The sequence below is a fragment of the Siniperca chuatsi genome, linkage group LG4, assembly GCF_020085105.1.
Source record: "Siniperca chuatsi isolate FFG_IHB_CAS linkage group LG4, ASM2008510v1, whole genome shotgun sequence".
Classification (NCBI taxonomy): Eukaryota; Metazoa; Chordata; class Actinopteri; order Centrarchiformes; family Sinipercidae; genus Siniperca; species Siniperca chuatsi.
Genome location: NC_058045.1, coordinates 33,055,611 through 33,070,610, shown reverse-complemented (window position 1 = coordinate 33,070,610; position 15,000 = coordinate 33,055,611). Strand labels below are relative to the sequence as shown.

Below are 15,000 nucleotides of genomic sequence, written 5' to 3'. Positions count from 1 at the left end.
GCAGTAAAGAGCTGTGAGTGTTTAACGTGTAAATGTATAGAAATGAAGTGTAAAAAGGTCGAATAACCTGTTATTCCTCCTGCCGTCTTCCTTCCTGTCAGGGCTTTAAGGATGATGTTTACCGTCAGAGGAGGAAATACTTTGTGGAAGTGGCCATGAATTATAAATTGTAAGTATCATTATGTCTTTTCTGAATGTTCATCTCTGATGGATGAAAACCTTGAAGTACGTTTCATGATGAAACTCACCGAGCTCATAAAGCACCTAAACTTTACCGTGAGCACTTCTGCTGTCTGACTGTGTTCTGACAGAAAATCATTTATACTCTGTGTTCTTGTCTCTCTAACGTGAGCGTGATATAAAATGCTTTAGAGTTGGACCGTAGAAAGACATTTTTAAAAACAGGAAGGTGAAGTGATTCGTGCGACACTGATGTTCTGATGTCCGCCTGTCTCCTCCCCAGCGGGCAGCCCATCCCTCGTATCGAGTACACCCCGGAGGAGGTCAGGACGTGGGGGGTCGTCTTCAGAGAACTGACCAAACTGTACCCGACTCACGCCTGCAGAGAATACCTGAAGAACCTGCCGCTGCTCAGCAAACACTGCGGCTACAGAGAGGACAACATCCCGCAGCTGGAGGACGTCTCCCTGTTTCTCAGAGGTTTCACTTTAACTCTCAGCTGAGCTCGCATGTCAGTCTGTCCAGCAGTGGAAAGTTACCAAGTACATTTACTCAAGTTCTGTACTTAAGTACAAATTTGAGGTACTTGTACTTTACTTGAATATTTCCATTCTATGCCACTTTATACTTCTACTCCGCTACATCTCAGAGGCAAATATTGTACTTTTGACTCCTCTACATTTGCCTGACAGCTTTAGTTACTTTTCAGATTACAGTTTTTCATCCCCTTCCTGTACAGTGAAAACCTCGTATCTCCAGATGTGGTGATTTTGAAAGTTTGTATATACAGTATATATAAAAAAAGTATATATATTCTTCTAGAATATACTGCATTGCTGCAGATTAAACCGCCCAACAGGTTATAAAGTAGTTCAGATTTAACCTGACGCACCAGATGGTTTGTTACACGCAACCTGAGAAGTCGTCCTTAAAAACTGTTTGGAAAAGGATGAACCATCTGTCCATCACCGTCTATCGCGGGCTTCAACCAATCAGATCAACGAACCATATGACGTAGTAGGAGAACCGAAGCCAGTCGAGGCGAAAACGTCGTTTCAGTCCGATGAGAAGTGCTCGCCTGGCACATACGGCAAAAACGTTTTCTAGCTTCCGGGTTTACTTCTGGGGTATGTGTCTCGCTGAAACTGATTTTATTTGAGGTGTGTTCAGCTCGTTGCGTAGCTGTGCACCTACATGCACAATTTTACAGGACGAAGCGCTGATGCATCCAACAGATCTCTCTGTGGATGCAGCCACCTGCTCTGCCACTGGCCCGAGGCCTGGAAGAGCGGCACCTGCAGCTGCCTCCGTTTTCCCCGCTCGGTCCACCGCTAGCTCCAACTGCAGCAGCGCCCCGGGTCACTCCGCTGCTGCAGCAGCTGTCCCCCATCCTGTCACCGCTGATCCCACTGCAGTTCCTGCGACAAGCTCCTCTCCGTCACGTCCTGGGAATTCACCGTCTCGCTTCCCCAGGCAAAATGCTTGGAACACCGAGGTACATGCCCGGCTCAGTCTTCCACCTCCTCTGCTACAATCCCCTTCTCTGCCTCGTCCCTCAACACTGATTCGTGGAATCTCCGTGGTAAGGAACATCAGAGCCAAAGGTGTCCACACATACTGTTTTCCTGGGGCCCGCGTTCTGGACATCAGCGGTAAACTGTGTTCTGTCCTAAAACGCCATCCGAACTGCTCCAACCTGTTCAGCCAACAACAATCAGAAATCCTCCGTGCGGACTTCCGGCCACTCATCTCTGCCCTAAAGGACACATAAACACATCGTTATTTCTGGTCCAATCCCGTCTCTTGGGCGGGGCTGTGGCCGTTTTTCCTGTTTACTGTCACTGCAGACCTGGCTGAAAGGGGAATGCGATGCAGCACGAAGTAATCTGGACTTTAGAGGATTTATTTTTAAATCCTGATGTTTGTCTACAACGAGTTTAATGGTCTCTCTTCCTCTTACATTACAGAACTCCTGTCCCCATATCACACTGTGAGAGAAAAACTATTTCGTTCTCTTCCTCCCACCATCTGATTCTCCCCCACTATTGAGACTTTCAAGAGTCATTTAAAACAGACTTTTCCTCACTCGCCTTTAACTGTGCCTAACTTACCCAGCCCAGGTATTTCCCCTGAAGTCTGTGTGGGTCTGTGTGACCATGTGCCTTTACTGTTACTGTTACTGTTGTTGTTGTTGTTATCATCACTCTGTTTTCTTCTCTTGTGTTTGTTTCATTCTTTCTTGTTTTTCTCCGTGTGCTGTAAAGCACTTTGGACCAACTGTGTTGTGTGTAAAGTGCTATATAAATAAAGCTGAGTTGAGTTGAATATGCGCAGTGTTTCTCCCGCTGTGATGACGTCACAGATGTTTTTAAATCGTTTCGCAGCTCAAGGAAAGTTTTACAAATGTAAAACCTCCATGGATCAAAAATTCATAGTAGAAAGAGTCATGATTGACCTTGTTCTCAGTTCGAAGTGTCCCGTCAACAGTTTTACAGACGTCTCTTTTATAACGGCGGCTTGTGGGGATTTTTCGCTGCAATACCGCGAGTGGCCACTGGAACAAATTTGGCGGCGCCGGATCCGGTTCTTATTATACATCCATGTTCAGCCACAAGCGCATAACTCATCTGAGTCTGACTGAGGCTCAAACGTGCGGCTGAATCTCTCCGATGTTTCCTCTAACTCTAGTCCCGGCTCTCTCACCATGGATGTATGTCTCTCACCTACATCCATGCTCACCTGCACCGGTCTACCTAACACCGCGAGGTGGGCGGGGCATTCAGAGAGCCAGAATTTCTCAATGAGGGAGAAAGAGCAGATGTGCTTCCAGCCCCTTTGCAGAGTTTTTATGTGGGATAACCATGTTAAACAAAATATTAATCATATCAGAGTATTTTTACATACTTTAAAACAGAACTTTAAACATCTGCAGCAGTAAAAAGCAACAGACACATTAACGCAGCAGTGATATTAATCCAGAAACATCAGATTTAACAGGAAAACACTGACAGGGACCTGATCGATATCTGATCCCCCTGAGACACATGAAGTGAACGGGGTCCAAACCACATGTACTAGTAAGAATCAAGGTAAGTTGTCCCGCCCTCACAGGTGAGGACTAATCAGCAGAAAGACTTGAACACACCTGTGTAGGTGGACTGTGGGGGTCTCCGGGTTCAAACAGGAAGTGAACAGCGGCTTGTTTGTTCTGACCTCCAGTGGTTTAAGAAGAAGAAGAAGAAGAAGTGAACACACCTTCACATCACTGTTACAGCAGGTGTGGTACAGGTGCAGCACAGCACACCTGTGAGATGCAGCACACTCGAAACTTTCAACCAGAGAAGACAGTTAAATAAAACTTTTCAGCTTGTTGTTAAAGCAGCAGCTCAGCATTTAGTGAAATCCTCTTCTTCTTTTTCTCAGATGTTCAGATTGATTAATATTTACTCTATAATATAATAATAATATAATATGTACTATATAATATACTGTGTACTCTATAATATATACTATATATTCTATAATATACCATGTACTCTGTAATATACTATGTACTATATAATATACTATATACTCTATAATATACTATGTACTGTATATAATATACTCTGTACTGTATATAATATACTCTGCACTGTATATAATATACTCTGCACTGTATGTAATATACTCTGCACTGTATGTAATATACTCTGCACTATATAATATACTCTGCACTGTATATAATATACTCTGCACTATATAATATACTCTGCACTGTATATAATATACTCTGCACTGTATATAATATACTCTGTACTGTATGTAATATACTCTGCACTATATAATATACTCTATACTGTATATAATATACTCTATAATATACTATGTACTCTATAATATACTCTGCACTGTATAATATACTCTGTACTGTATATAATATACTCTGCACTGTATAATATACTCCGTACTGTATATAATATACTCCGTACTGTATATAATATACTCTGCACTGTATAATATACTCTGCACTGTATATAATATACTATGTACTCTATAATATACTCTGCACTGTATAATATACTCTGTACTGTATATAATATACTCTGTACTGTATATAATATACTCTGCACTGTATATAATATACTCTGTACTGTATAATATACTCTGCACTGTATATAATATACTATGTACTCTATAATATACTCTGCACTGTATATAATATACTATGTACTCTATAATATACTCTGCACTGTATAATATACTCTGCACTGTATATAATATACTCTGTACTGTATATAATATACTCTGCACTGTATAATATACTCTGTACTGTATATAATATACTCTGCACTGTATATAATATACTCTGTACTGTATAATATACTCTGCACTGTATATAATATACTATGTACTCTATAATATACTCTGCACTGTATATAATATACTATGTACTCTATAATATACTCTGCACTGTATAATATACTCTGCACTGTATATAATATACTCTGTACTGTATATAATATACTCTGCACTGTATAATATACTCTGTACTGTATATAATATACTCTGTACTGTATATAATATACGCTGTACTGTATATAATATATTCTGTACTGTATAATATACTATGTACTGTATATAATATACTCTGCACTGTATATAATATACACTGTACTGTATATAATATATTCTGTACTGTATAATATACTCTGTACTGTATATAATATACTCTGCACTGTATATAATCTACTCTGTACTGTATATAATATACTCTGCACTGTATAATATACTCTGTACTGTATATAATATACTCTGCACTGTATATAATATACTCTGCACTGTATAATATACTCTGTACTGTATATAATATACTCTGTACTGTATATAATATACTCTGCACTGTATATAATATACTCTGTACTGTATATATAATATACGCTGTACTGTATATAATATATTCTGTACTGTATAATATACTCTGTACTGTATATAATATACTATGTACTGTATATAATATACTCTGCACTGTATATAATATACTCTGTACTGTATAATATACTCTGCACTGTATATAATATACTATGTACTCTATAATATACTCTGCACTGTATATAATATACTATGTACTCTATAATATACTCTGCACTGTATAATATACTCTGCACTGTATATAATATACTCTGTACTGTATATAATATACTCTGCACTGTATAATATACTCTGTACTGTATATAATATACTCTGTACTGTATATAATATACGCTGTACTGTATATAATATATTCTGTACTGTATAATATACTATGTACTGTATATAATATACTCTGCACTGTATATAATATACACTGTACTGTATATAATATATTCTGTACTGTATAATATACTCTGTACTGTATATAATATACTCTGCACTGTATATAATCTACTCTGTACTGTATATAATATACTCTGCACTGTATAATATACTCTGTACTGTATATAATATACTCTGCACTGTATATAATATACTCTGCACTGTATAATATACTCTGTACTGTATATAATATACTCTGTACTGTATATAATATACTCTGCACTGTATATAATATACTCTGTACTGTATATAATATACGCTGTACTGTATATAATATATTCTGTACTGTATAATATACTCTGTACTGTATATAATATACTATGTACTGTATATAATATACTCTGCACTGTATATAATATACTCTGTACTGTATATAATATACGCTGTACTGTATATAATATATTCTGTACTGTATAATATACTCTGTACTGTATATAATATACTCTGCACTGTATATAATATACGCTGTACTGTATATAATATACGCTGTACTGTATAATATACTCTGTACTGTATATAATATACTCTGCACTGTATATAATCTACTCTGTACTGTATATAATATACTCCGTACTGTATATAATATACTATGTACTCTATAATATACTCTGTACTGTATAATAGTATTTGACCTGTGTGTTTCAGAGAGGTCTGGTTTCACAGTTCGGCCAGTCGCAGGTTACCTGTCTCCCAGAGATTTCCTGGCTGGTTTGGCCTACAGAGTGTTTAACTGCACTCAGTATGTTCGTCACAGCACCGACCCGCTCTACACACCTGAACCGTGAGTACACCTGTGATCCGCTTCACCTGTGATCCGCTTCACACACACATCAGAGGGATGTTTCATCAAGCAGATCACCAGTTAAACCAGTCAGACTTATTTTCAGGAAATTCTGTTTCATAGACAGAATTTGTGGGGCGGCTGTGGCTCAGGAGGTAGAAGACTTTGGAGTGGCCTAGTCAGAGTCCAGACCTGAATCCTATTGAGATGCTGTGGCATGACCTTAAAAAGGCAGTTCATGCTCGAAAACCCTCCAATGTGGCTGAATTACAACAATTCTGCAAAGATGAGTGGGCCAAAACTCCTCCACAGCGCTGTAAAAGACTCACTGCAAGTTATCGCAAACGCTTGACTGCAGTTGTTGCTGCTAAGGGTGGAGCAACCAGTTATTAGGTTTAGGGGGCAATCACTTTTGCACACAGGGCCATGTAGGTTTGGATTTTGCTTTCCCTTAATAATAACAACCTTCATTTAAAAACTGCATTTTGTGTTTACTTGTGTTATCTTTGACTAATATTTACATTTGTTTGATCTGAAACATTTAAGTGACAAACATGCAAAACAATAAGAACTCAGGAAGGTAAACACTTTTTCACACCGCTGTATGTGTATATACATATATATATACATAATATGATCGGAGTTCACTGCCGACCTACGACCTGTTTATTGTGCTGGTTTTGTTCATTTCATTGCATTATATGTTCAACATGTTTCTTTGTGTCTGAACGTCAGTTTTACTTCGCGCACGTGTTCTGCGATGACGTGATCAGTGTTGGATGTCGGATCTCTGATCAGCATCTTGATGAAACATGCTGATCCTGCGTGTTGTAAAAAGCGGAGTAAACTTCTTTCTTTCTGCTGGTGTTTCAGCGACACGTGTCATGAGCTGCTGGGTCACGTGCCGCTGCTGGCGGATCCAAAGTTCGCTCAGTTCTCTCAGGAGATCGGCCTGGCTTCCCTGGGAGCGTCTGACGAGGACGTTCAGAAACTCGCCACAGTGAGTTAACAATCATTAGACATTAATTAACACAGCTTCTCACCTGAAGGACTGCACAGGTAAAGACAATACATTTTGAAACGGTTGGTTTGGTGTGACGTCCAGACTCACCTGTAACGTGTCGTGTGTTTCGAACAGTGTTATTTCTTCACTATCGAGTTCGGACTCTGCAAACAGGACGGTCAGCTGAGAGCGTACGGAGCCGGTTTACTGTCGTCTATTGGAGAGCTGAGGGTAACACACACACACACACACATATACACACGCACACCTACACACACCTTCACACGCACACACACACACACACACACACACACACACACACGCACACACACACACCTACACACACACACACACACACACACACACACACACACACACACACACACACACACACACACACACACACACACACACACACACACACACACACACACACACACACACACACACACACACACACACACACACACACACACACACACACACACACACACACACACACACACACACACACACACACACACACACACACACACACACGCACACACACACACACACCTACACACGCACACACACACACACACACACACACACACACACACACACACACACACACACACACACACACACACACACACACACACACACACACACACACACACACACACACACACACACACACACACACACACACACACACACACACACACACACACACACACACACACACACACACACACACACACACACACACACACACACACACACACACACACACACACACACACACACACACACACACACACACACACACACACACACACACACACACACACACACACACACACACACACACACACACACACACACACACCTACAGCACACACACACACACACACACACACACACACACACACACACACACACACACACACACACACACACACACACAGCTACACACACACACACACACACACACACACACACACACACACACACACACACACACACACACCTAAACACACCTGCACACACGCGATGATGACTTTTCTGTCTCCTGATTAATGATTAATGATTAATGATGACGAATGGTTTCGCTGACTAATCTTGCGAGTGTTTTTTCCCAGCATGCCCTGTCCGACCAGGCCCGGGTGAAGATGTTTGACCCGAGGACGACCTGTAACCAGGAGTGTCTCATCACCACCTTCCAGGAAGTTTACTTTGTCTCCGACAGCTTCGAGGAGGCCAAAGAGAAGATGAGGTGAACACACACACACACACACTGGACCAATCAGAGCAGAGCTGGGCATCGCACACACACACTGGACCAATCAGAGCAGAGCTGGGCATCGCACACACACACTGGACCAATCAGAGCAGAGCTGGGCATCGCACACACACACACTGGACCAATCAGAGCAGAGCTGGGCATCGCAGAGCAGAGCTGGGGCATCACACACACACTGGACCAATCAGAGCAGAGCTGGGCATCGCACACACACACACTGGACCAATCAGAGCAGAGCTGGGCATCGCACACACACACTGGACCAATCAGAGCAGAGCTGGGCATCGCACACACACACTGGACCAATCAGAGCAGAGCTCGACATCGCTGGTAGTGGAAAGGGCAAAAATAAAAACAGAAGAAAAATATATATAAATATTAATATTATAAATATTTTGAATCTAACAAGATAAGAAAATATTCTCGTTGTCTGTAAAAGCGACGGCAGATCACGACGGTTGAGTTTACTAACTTTCAGTTTCAACACATGAAATCGTGCGATCCAAAGTATTTTCCACATTTCGATCGTTTGTTGACCAACAAAGATGTCGAAGCTCCTCTCTGGAGTTCGACCCCCGCCTCCTTTTCCACTACAGGAACTTAACGACCTGTAACCTGGAGCTTCTCAGACCCAGAACCTGGAGGAACCTGGAGGAACCAGAACACGGTTTCTCTCTCTGCTCAGAGAACAGACTGCAGTCGTTTCTGTTTTCTTCAATGTTACCTGATGGTGGAAACACCAACGCTACCTGAACGTTACTGGAATCGAACCGTTGATGTATTCTAAACGTAGAACCAAACCCGCGTCAGTTCCTGTCAGTCAGATTACCGTCTATGCTGAAACAAACTCCCTCGGTGTTCATCGTGTTTGCAAAGCAGCGGTTTCATTTCTCCCCCCTGAACGTACCTGGACCTGGATTTAGTGTCACCTCCTGATCAGAGACCAGGTTTAGGTTCAGGAACTCGCCTCAAAGCGGGAACAGAAGCAGAGCTTACAGGTCCTTAAGTTCCTGGAGTGGAAAAGGTCTAAAAGTGTCCTTGAACCTCAACCTGCTCCCAGTGCCTGAGCGGGAGAAAGGTGAGCAGTCCGCAGTCGAGCCTGCCTCACCTGACTTCCTGCGTGCTTCCTGTTTCCTCTCTCTGACAGGGAGTTCGCCAAGACCATCAAGAGGCCGTTCTCGGTGTACTACAACCCGTACACTCAGAGCATCGACCTGCTCAAAGACACCCGCAGCATCGAGAACGTGGTGCAGGACCTGCGCAGCGACCTCACCACCGTGTGCGACGCTCTGGGCAAGATGAACACCTACATGGGCATCTGACGCTGACACCCGCTTCACCTCTGAGCTCTGATTGGTTGAAAACATCAGTGGCACGTCACAACGCTTCTGTGGAACATCACACCTGTCTTCATTTCTCTGAGCTACCTGTAACGCAAACTGGAGGAACAAGATCATTTGAAGGTTTACGACATGAAGGTATCGCTGTCTAATAAGTCACCTGTTATAAAGGCTTAATAAGTGTTATTAAAAGCTTTATTAATGGTTAAGATCAGTTCTAAGCAGTTAATAAGCCCTAGTTTGGGTTGCCAGGTGTGTGTGTGTATCTTTGCTGTAGGTAACAGTGCAGCGCTAAATGTTTGTACTAATCGCAGTGGGAAGAGAGGTGATGTTGGATGTTTGAGGCTGTTTATTGTTCTTTGTGTGTAACATTATTGTGAAATCAGTCTGACGAAGCCTGTGATGAAACAGTTGCACGTGTGAATAAATGAATTTATGAAGTCGACTTATCTTTGTTTGTTTTTGTCCTGATGTTCAGTTTGTGCTGCTGTTCGATAGTTACACCGACAGGCGTCTCTATTATTTTGTCCACCACAGCAAGAGAGACAGAGGCGCCGCCTTGTGGTGCAGTTCAGTATTACAGCAGAACCACAGCACAGACTGCTGCAGTACAGTATGAATAATGTGCCAAGAGTGGCAGCAACACGTCGGTCCGTCCCTCAGCACCGTCTGACTTCCTGTCTGCGGCTCTCAGCTGCGAGCCCGTTGGTTCCCGCCGAAGACGAACATCTTTAAATATATAGTTTCCTGTTTATAATCAAGCAATCAGTCTGAGCCCGACCAGCGCTTCCTATAGGCGACATAGGCGGCTCCCAGAATTTTTGACATAAAAAACATGCTGCTGATATTTGTGTTGATTTCTCATTAGCTCTTGTTCTTGTTTGTAATAACTAAAGGTGCCGTGTGTTTACTGTAGAGAGTTTTGATTGAAATGTCCTCCGGCCCTGGCTGCACATGTTCATAAACTGCTCAATAACGGGAAGACTGGGGTCAGTTTCATTTCACTACATCACAAAGGATTCGTAATCCATATTATGAATTCATGATGCAGCACAACCCAGTCCGCTGTCTCTGACTGTGACACGTCTTAGTGGTGAGACCAGCAGGAGCATGTGGCCACGAGGAATAACACGTGTGAGCAGCTCATCAGCAGATGGGAAACATGCAGACGGTTATATGACAGCAGAGCTGGTGGTTCTCTCGGGGGGGCGGACGCTGCTGGTTTTGCTGCTGTGGAGCTCAGCGTCCGGCTGAAGAAGCGGCAGAGAGGAAGCTTCACTTCAGATCGTCTGCAGGAAAGAAACAGGGGTCTCCATGGGAACGTGTGTGTGTGTGTGTGTGTTGGTAAAGAGATGGAGGGGGCCGGGCAGCGTGGTGCTTCCTCTGACGGCGGCCCTCAGGGGCGTCTCACACTCTATAACACAAAGAGATGGGGGGCTGTTTACCAGACTGCCCCCCCAGGGGCACGCAGAGCGAGACGCCCCGAGTGTCCATGAAGAGGTGACAGCCGTCACACTGAGACGCTGCAGACACAAAGATCTCTTTGTTCTCAAACATCCTGAGTCTAAAGACACAGAACTCCTCCGTTACCTCGTCTCAGCAAAAACAGCCGCTGAAATACCTTTCACATGTATGTGTGTATATATATATATATATATATATATATATATATATATATATATATATATATATATATATATATATATATATATATATATATATATATATATATATATATATATATATATATATGTATATATATACATTCAATTCAATTGAATGCAGCTTAATAATCAACCTGCTGAGCCGTCCGCTCTCCAAAACATACCTTCACGAATCTTCTTGAAAACACGAAGGATTAGAACAGAAGTTACTTTCCAAGTAGGAAAGTAGTTTAACATGTGACTCGTCTCCACCTGCTCAGCTCACGAAACCACACAATCATTCATCCTTTTTTCAGTCCTTGAGAAAATAGATTTACTGATACGTTTCTATGAATCAAACAAACACACAGGTTTCTCTCCATCACATCTTAAGTCAGGTCAAATATTTCTTTGACCTCCACCCGTCCGTCCTCCCCGAGCGTCTCCTCTAGCCGAGGTCGACTCAGCGCCGTCCACAGACGCTGCTTCAGCTCCAGGACCTGTGAGACGTAGTCCTTTAAGATGAGACAAGATCAGACTCGTCTGTGATTAAACTGAGCGACGAAACGGTGAAATACAGACAGACAACAGGAAAATTAGAATATGAACAAACAAGACGGTGTCGTCCCTCATTCGTCCAGCAGTGATCTATCGTAGAAAAGGTTTCAGTCGTCGTCGTCTGGACTCTGTTTTCAGAATCAAGACGTTTCGGCTCCCATCTGGAAGTCATTCTCAATTAATCAATCAATCAATTGAGAATGACTTCCGGATGGGAGCCGAAACGTCTTGATTCTGAAAACAGAGTCCAGACGACGACGACTGAAACCTTTTCTACGATATGAACAAACACGCTGATGTTATCGATTGTTGTTCGGTGGAAGCAGGAAGAAATGAATCACGCGCTCTCTATCTCCGCAGCGATTGGTTGACAGGTCTGTGTCAGTGAACGTGAGATGAAGTATCCATCACTACGACTGAATTATCTAGACAGATATTTCTATCGATGGATTTGATTAGAAACACTTTACATCACTAGTTTACATTTCTTACATGAAACAAATGTAAACCTTTCATTTGTCCAGCAGATTGAATCTGCGTGTTGATATTGGGATGTTTTCCTCCCCTTCAGCAGCGATGGCCCTGAAATCAGCTTCATTGATTTAGTCTCTTTATTAGAAACAGTCTGATGAATATTTCTCACACTGAGATTTTCCAACTTCCTCCTCGTTCCTCTTTCACAGTCGTACAAACCGTCGTCTGTTCCCGGATGTGTTTTGATTTGTCGTTCGGCTGATTGGATCCTGATCAACTCGCCCGCCACCTCAGTGTTCTTTGAAAAGTGTGTTGTTGTGTTTTTGTAAAACTGCGACGCGTTGAGGTCGATCCCCTACGGTCGGACTCGCCTGCCCCCCTTATTCTCTCCTAAAGGTGCTCTCGGCCCTCGTGTTGCGTTTGCGTCGCGTGGCGACGGCTCGGTGCGGACGCCAGCGGCTCGAATGCTGAAGATGTTCAGTGAATACGAGCCCACACCTGCAGTGGTCTCCAGCGTGGATCAGAGGCGTGGACAATACTGCACAGGTGAAGCAGCACGAGACCAATGACGAGCTTTCTGAAGTGAAGCGTTGCATACTGCAGCTTTAAGAAGAACAGTTCCGGCTGTTAAAAACGGATAAAGTTAAATGTCTTACGGCCGGTTGGGACGCGGGCAGAGCAGCGAGCAGCGACGGCTGGAGCACGGAGTGGTAGATTTCTCTGTAGCGCTCCACGCTCAGACCGTGGATCAGTAAAGGCTGCTGCTCGTCTGAACTCCTCTTCTGTCTGTTCTGCTGCACAGCTTTACCGCTGCTGCTCCCTCCTGACATCACTTCCTGTTCGCAGGGAAACAGGAAGGACAGCAACATGAAAAACAAACTAATTCCAAAGTAAACGTGCAGCCAAGAGTAACCACACGTGGCCGCTGCTCCAGCGCTGGAAAGAAACATTTACTACTTAAATTTTAGGTGCTTGTACTGCACTTGAGTATTTCCATTTTCTGCTCATTTCTACTTCCAGTCCACTACATTTCAGAGAGAAATCAGCTACAGTTACTAGTTATTTACACATTCAGATTATTAATACAAAATATAACTTTTAACTTGTATCAGAGTTTTTCTACGCTGTGGTTTTACTACTTTTAGTGAAGATCTGAGTGCTGCTGTGTGAAACCTGTCACACGTCAGCTGAACCAAACGTTGTTGTACACGACGCAGACGCGACTTCATGCAGTCGTCGTTGGAAGATAACATTTGTTTTGCTTACCTTCTCCATTTGTAGATGCTCACTGTATCACTGTCTGTGCAAATGTAGCTGCTTGTTTTTGACAGAACTGATTTTGAAAAGACACAAATGAAAACATTCTGCGTTCAGTTCTAGAAAGCGTCGCCGCCTCGTCGTACAACACTTCCTGCGCTCCCGGTAACGACCGGCTCGTTTCACACTGCTGATTCACTAAACCGGGGTGCACCATTACAACTTCAGACACGTCTCAGCAAGTAAAGGCTTTAGTCGTGTGTAAATCTGTTGCTAGGAAACATCTGTAGTGCTGGCCAATCAGGAGCAATCAGCCATGTAAACAGGAAGTCACTGTAGCATCAGGAGCTGTAATAAAACCTGCAAAAATAACATTTTCAGGACGGCAAATGATCAATTAAAGCTACCTGTTAATCTGTCAGTCCTTCGTAAACGTGGATCTGCATTCATGTAGAAATGTTCAGAGTGAGCGGGAAATATCTGACTATGCTAAGCTAACTGACGTTATTTACTCATGCTGTGTTATTTTGTGAAATGTAATTTAAAATCTTCCAGACCGACGTCGTCGTTAAACAGCATTTATCAGGTTTCAGGTCAGAGGCGTCGACCGAACTGCAGATCACCTCTTTCACTCTGAACGGCTCAGATGTTAGCATGCTAACGCTAGCTGTGTCGGCTGGTTCAGTTAGCTAACAACAGCTCCACCTGCAGCTAGCGGCTGTAAACATTTAGTAACAACTCTGTACGTGAGAACTAGTCAGCGAGCTGCGACCGGTTTTAATGCAGCGGTGCGTAGTAAACAGAATAATAAGGAAGTGTAGAGCAGACTTCAAAATAAAAGACATGAGACAAACTCACCAACACACACCAGGCGTCAGTAACGGCCTTTAATTCGTTTCATTGTTCTGATAGAGGATCTATGAAAGTAATCAATACTCCGCTATCACCAGGCTGCGGTGCTTCATCATCGTCAGTACACAGCAGTGAAATATGAGGCAGAGGCCGCGCTCCAATACTGTCTCTATTCTGCCTGCAGCCGGCTCAATGAAGCGACCGCGGCAGAAGAAGAAGAAGAAGAACAGGTGAATTAGCCGTCGGCCTCGATCGATAAGTGCCACCACAGAGGAGAACACTATCTGTTA

The 15,000-nt window shown here is 42.8% G+C and overlaps 2 protein-coding genes across 3 annotated transcripts in view; one reads left to right on the top strand and one right to left on the bottom strand.

The window, feature by feature from the left end:
* The window catches only part of tph2 (tryptophan hydroxylase 2 (tryptophan 5-monooxygenase)), a 23,676-nt gene extending 13,305 nt beyond the window's left edge, over positions 1-10,371 (top strand). The window contains exons 7-13 of the mRNA XM_044194211.1: positions 102-169; positions 464-660; positions 6,160-6,295; positions 7,169-7,295; positions 7,434-7,529; positions 8,426-8,559; positions 9,734-10,371. Of these exons, the coding sequence (XP_044050146.1) occupies positions 102-169; positions 464-660; positions 6,160-6,295; positions 7,169-7,295; positions 7,434-7,529; positions 8,426-8,559; positions 9,734-9,908 (933 nt within the window). The 3' untranslated portion in view covers positions 9,909-10,371. The remainder of the gene's footprint in view (positions 1-101; positions 170-463; positions 661-6,159; positions 6,296-7,168; positions 7,296-7,433; positions 7,530-8,425; positions 8,560-9,733) is intronic.
* Positions 10,372-11,880: 1,509 nt separating this feature from the next.
* On the bottom strand, positions 11,881-14,018 carry LOC122875013 (uncharacterized protein C22orf31-like). 2 transcript variants are annotated; one of them, XM_044193690.1, is made up of 3 exons: positions 13,868-14,018; positions 13,258-13,437; positions 11,881-12,084 (listed from the first exon to the last, which is right to left on the bottom strand). In XM_044193690.1, the coding sequence occupies exons 1-3, from the start codon at positions 13,874-13,876 to the stop codon at positions 11,959-11,961; spliced, it is 315 nt and encodes a 104-aa protein (XP_044049625.1). In that variant the 5' UTR covers positions 13,877-14,018; the 3' UTR covers positions 11,881-11,958. The 2 variants fall into 2 exon arrangements, with proteins under 2 accessions (XP_044049625.1, XP_044049627.1); XM_044193692.1 differs by having other exon boundaries at positions 11,881-12,069.
* Positions 14,019-15,000: the final 982 nt, after the last annotated feature.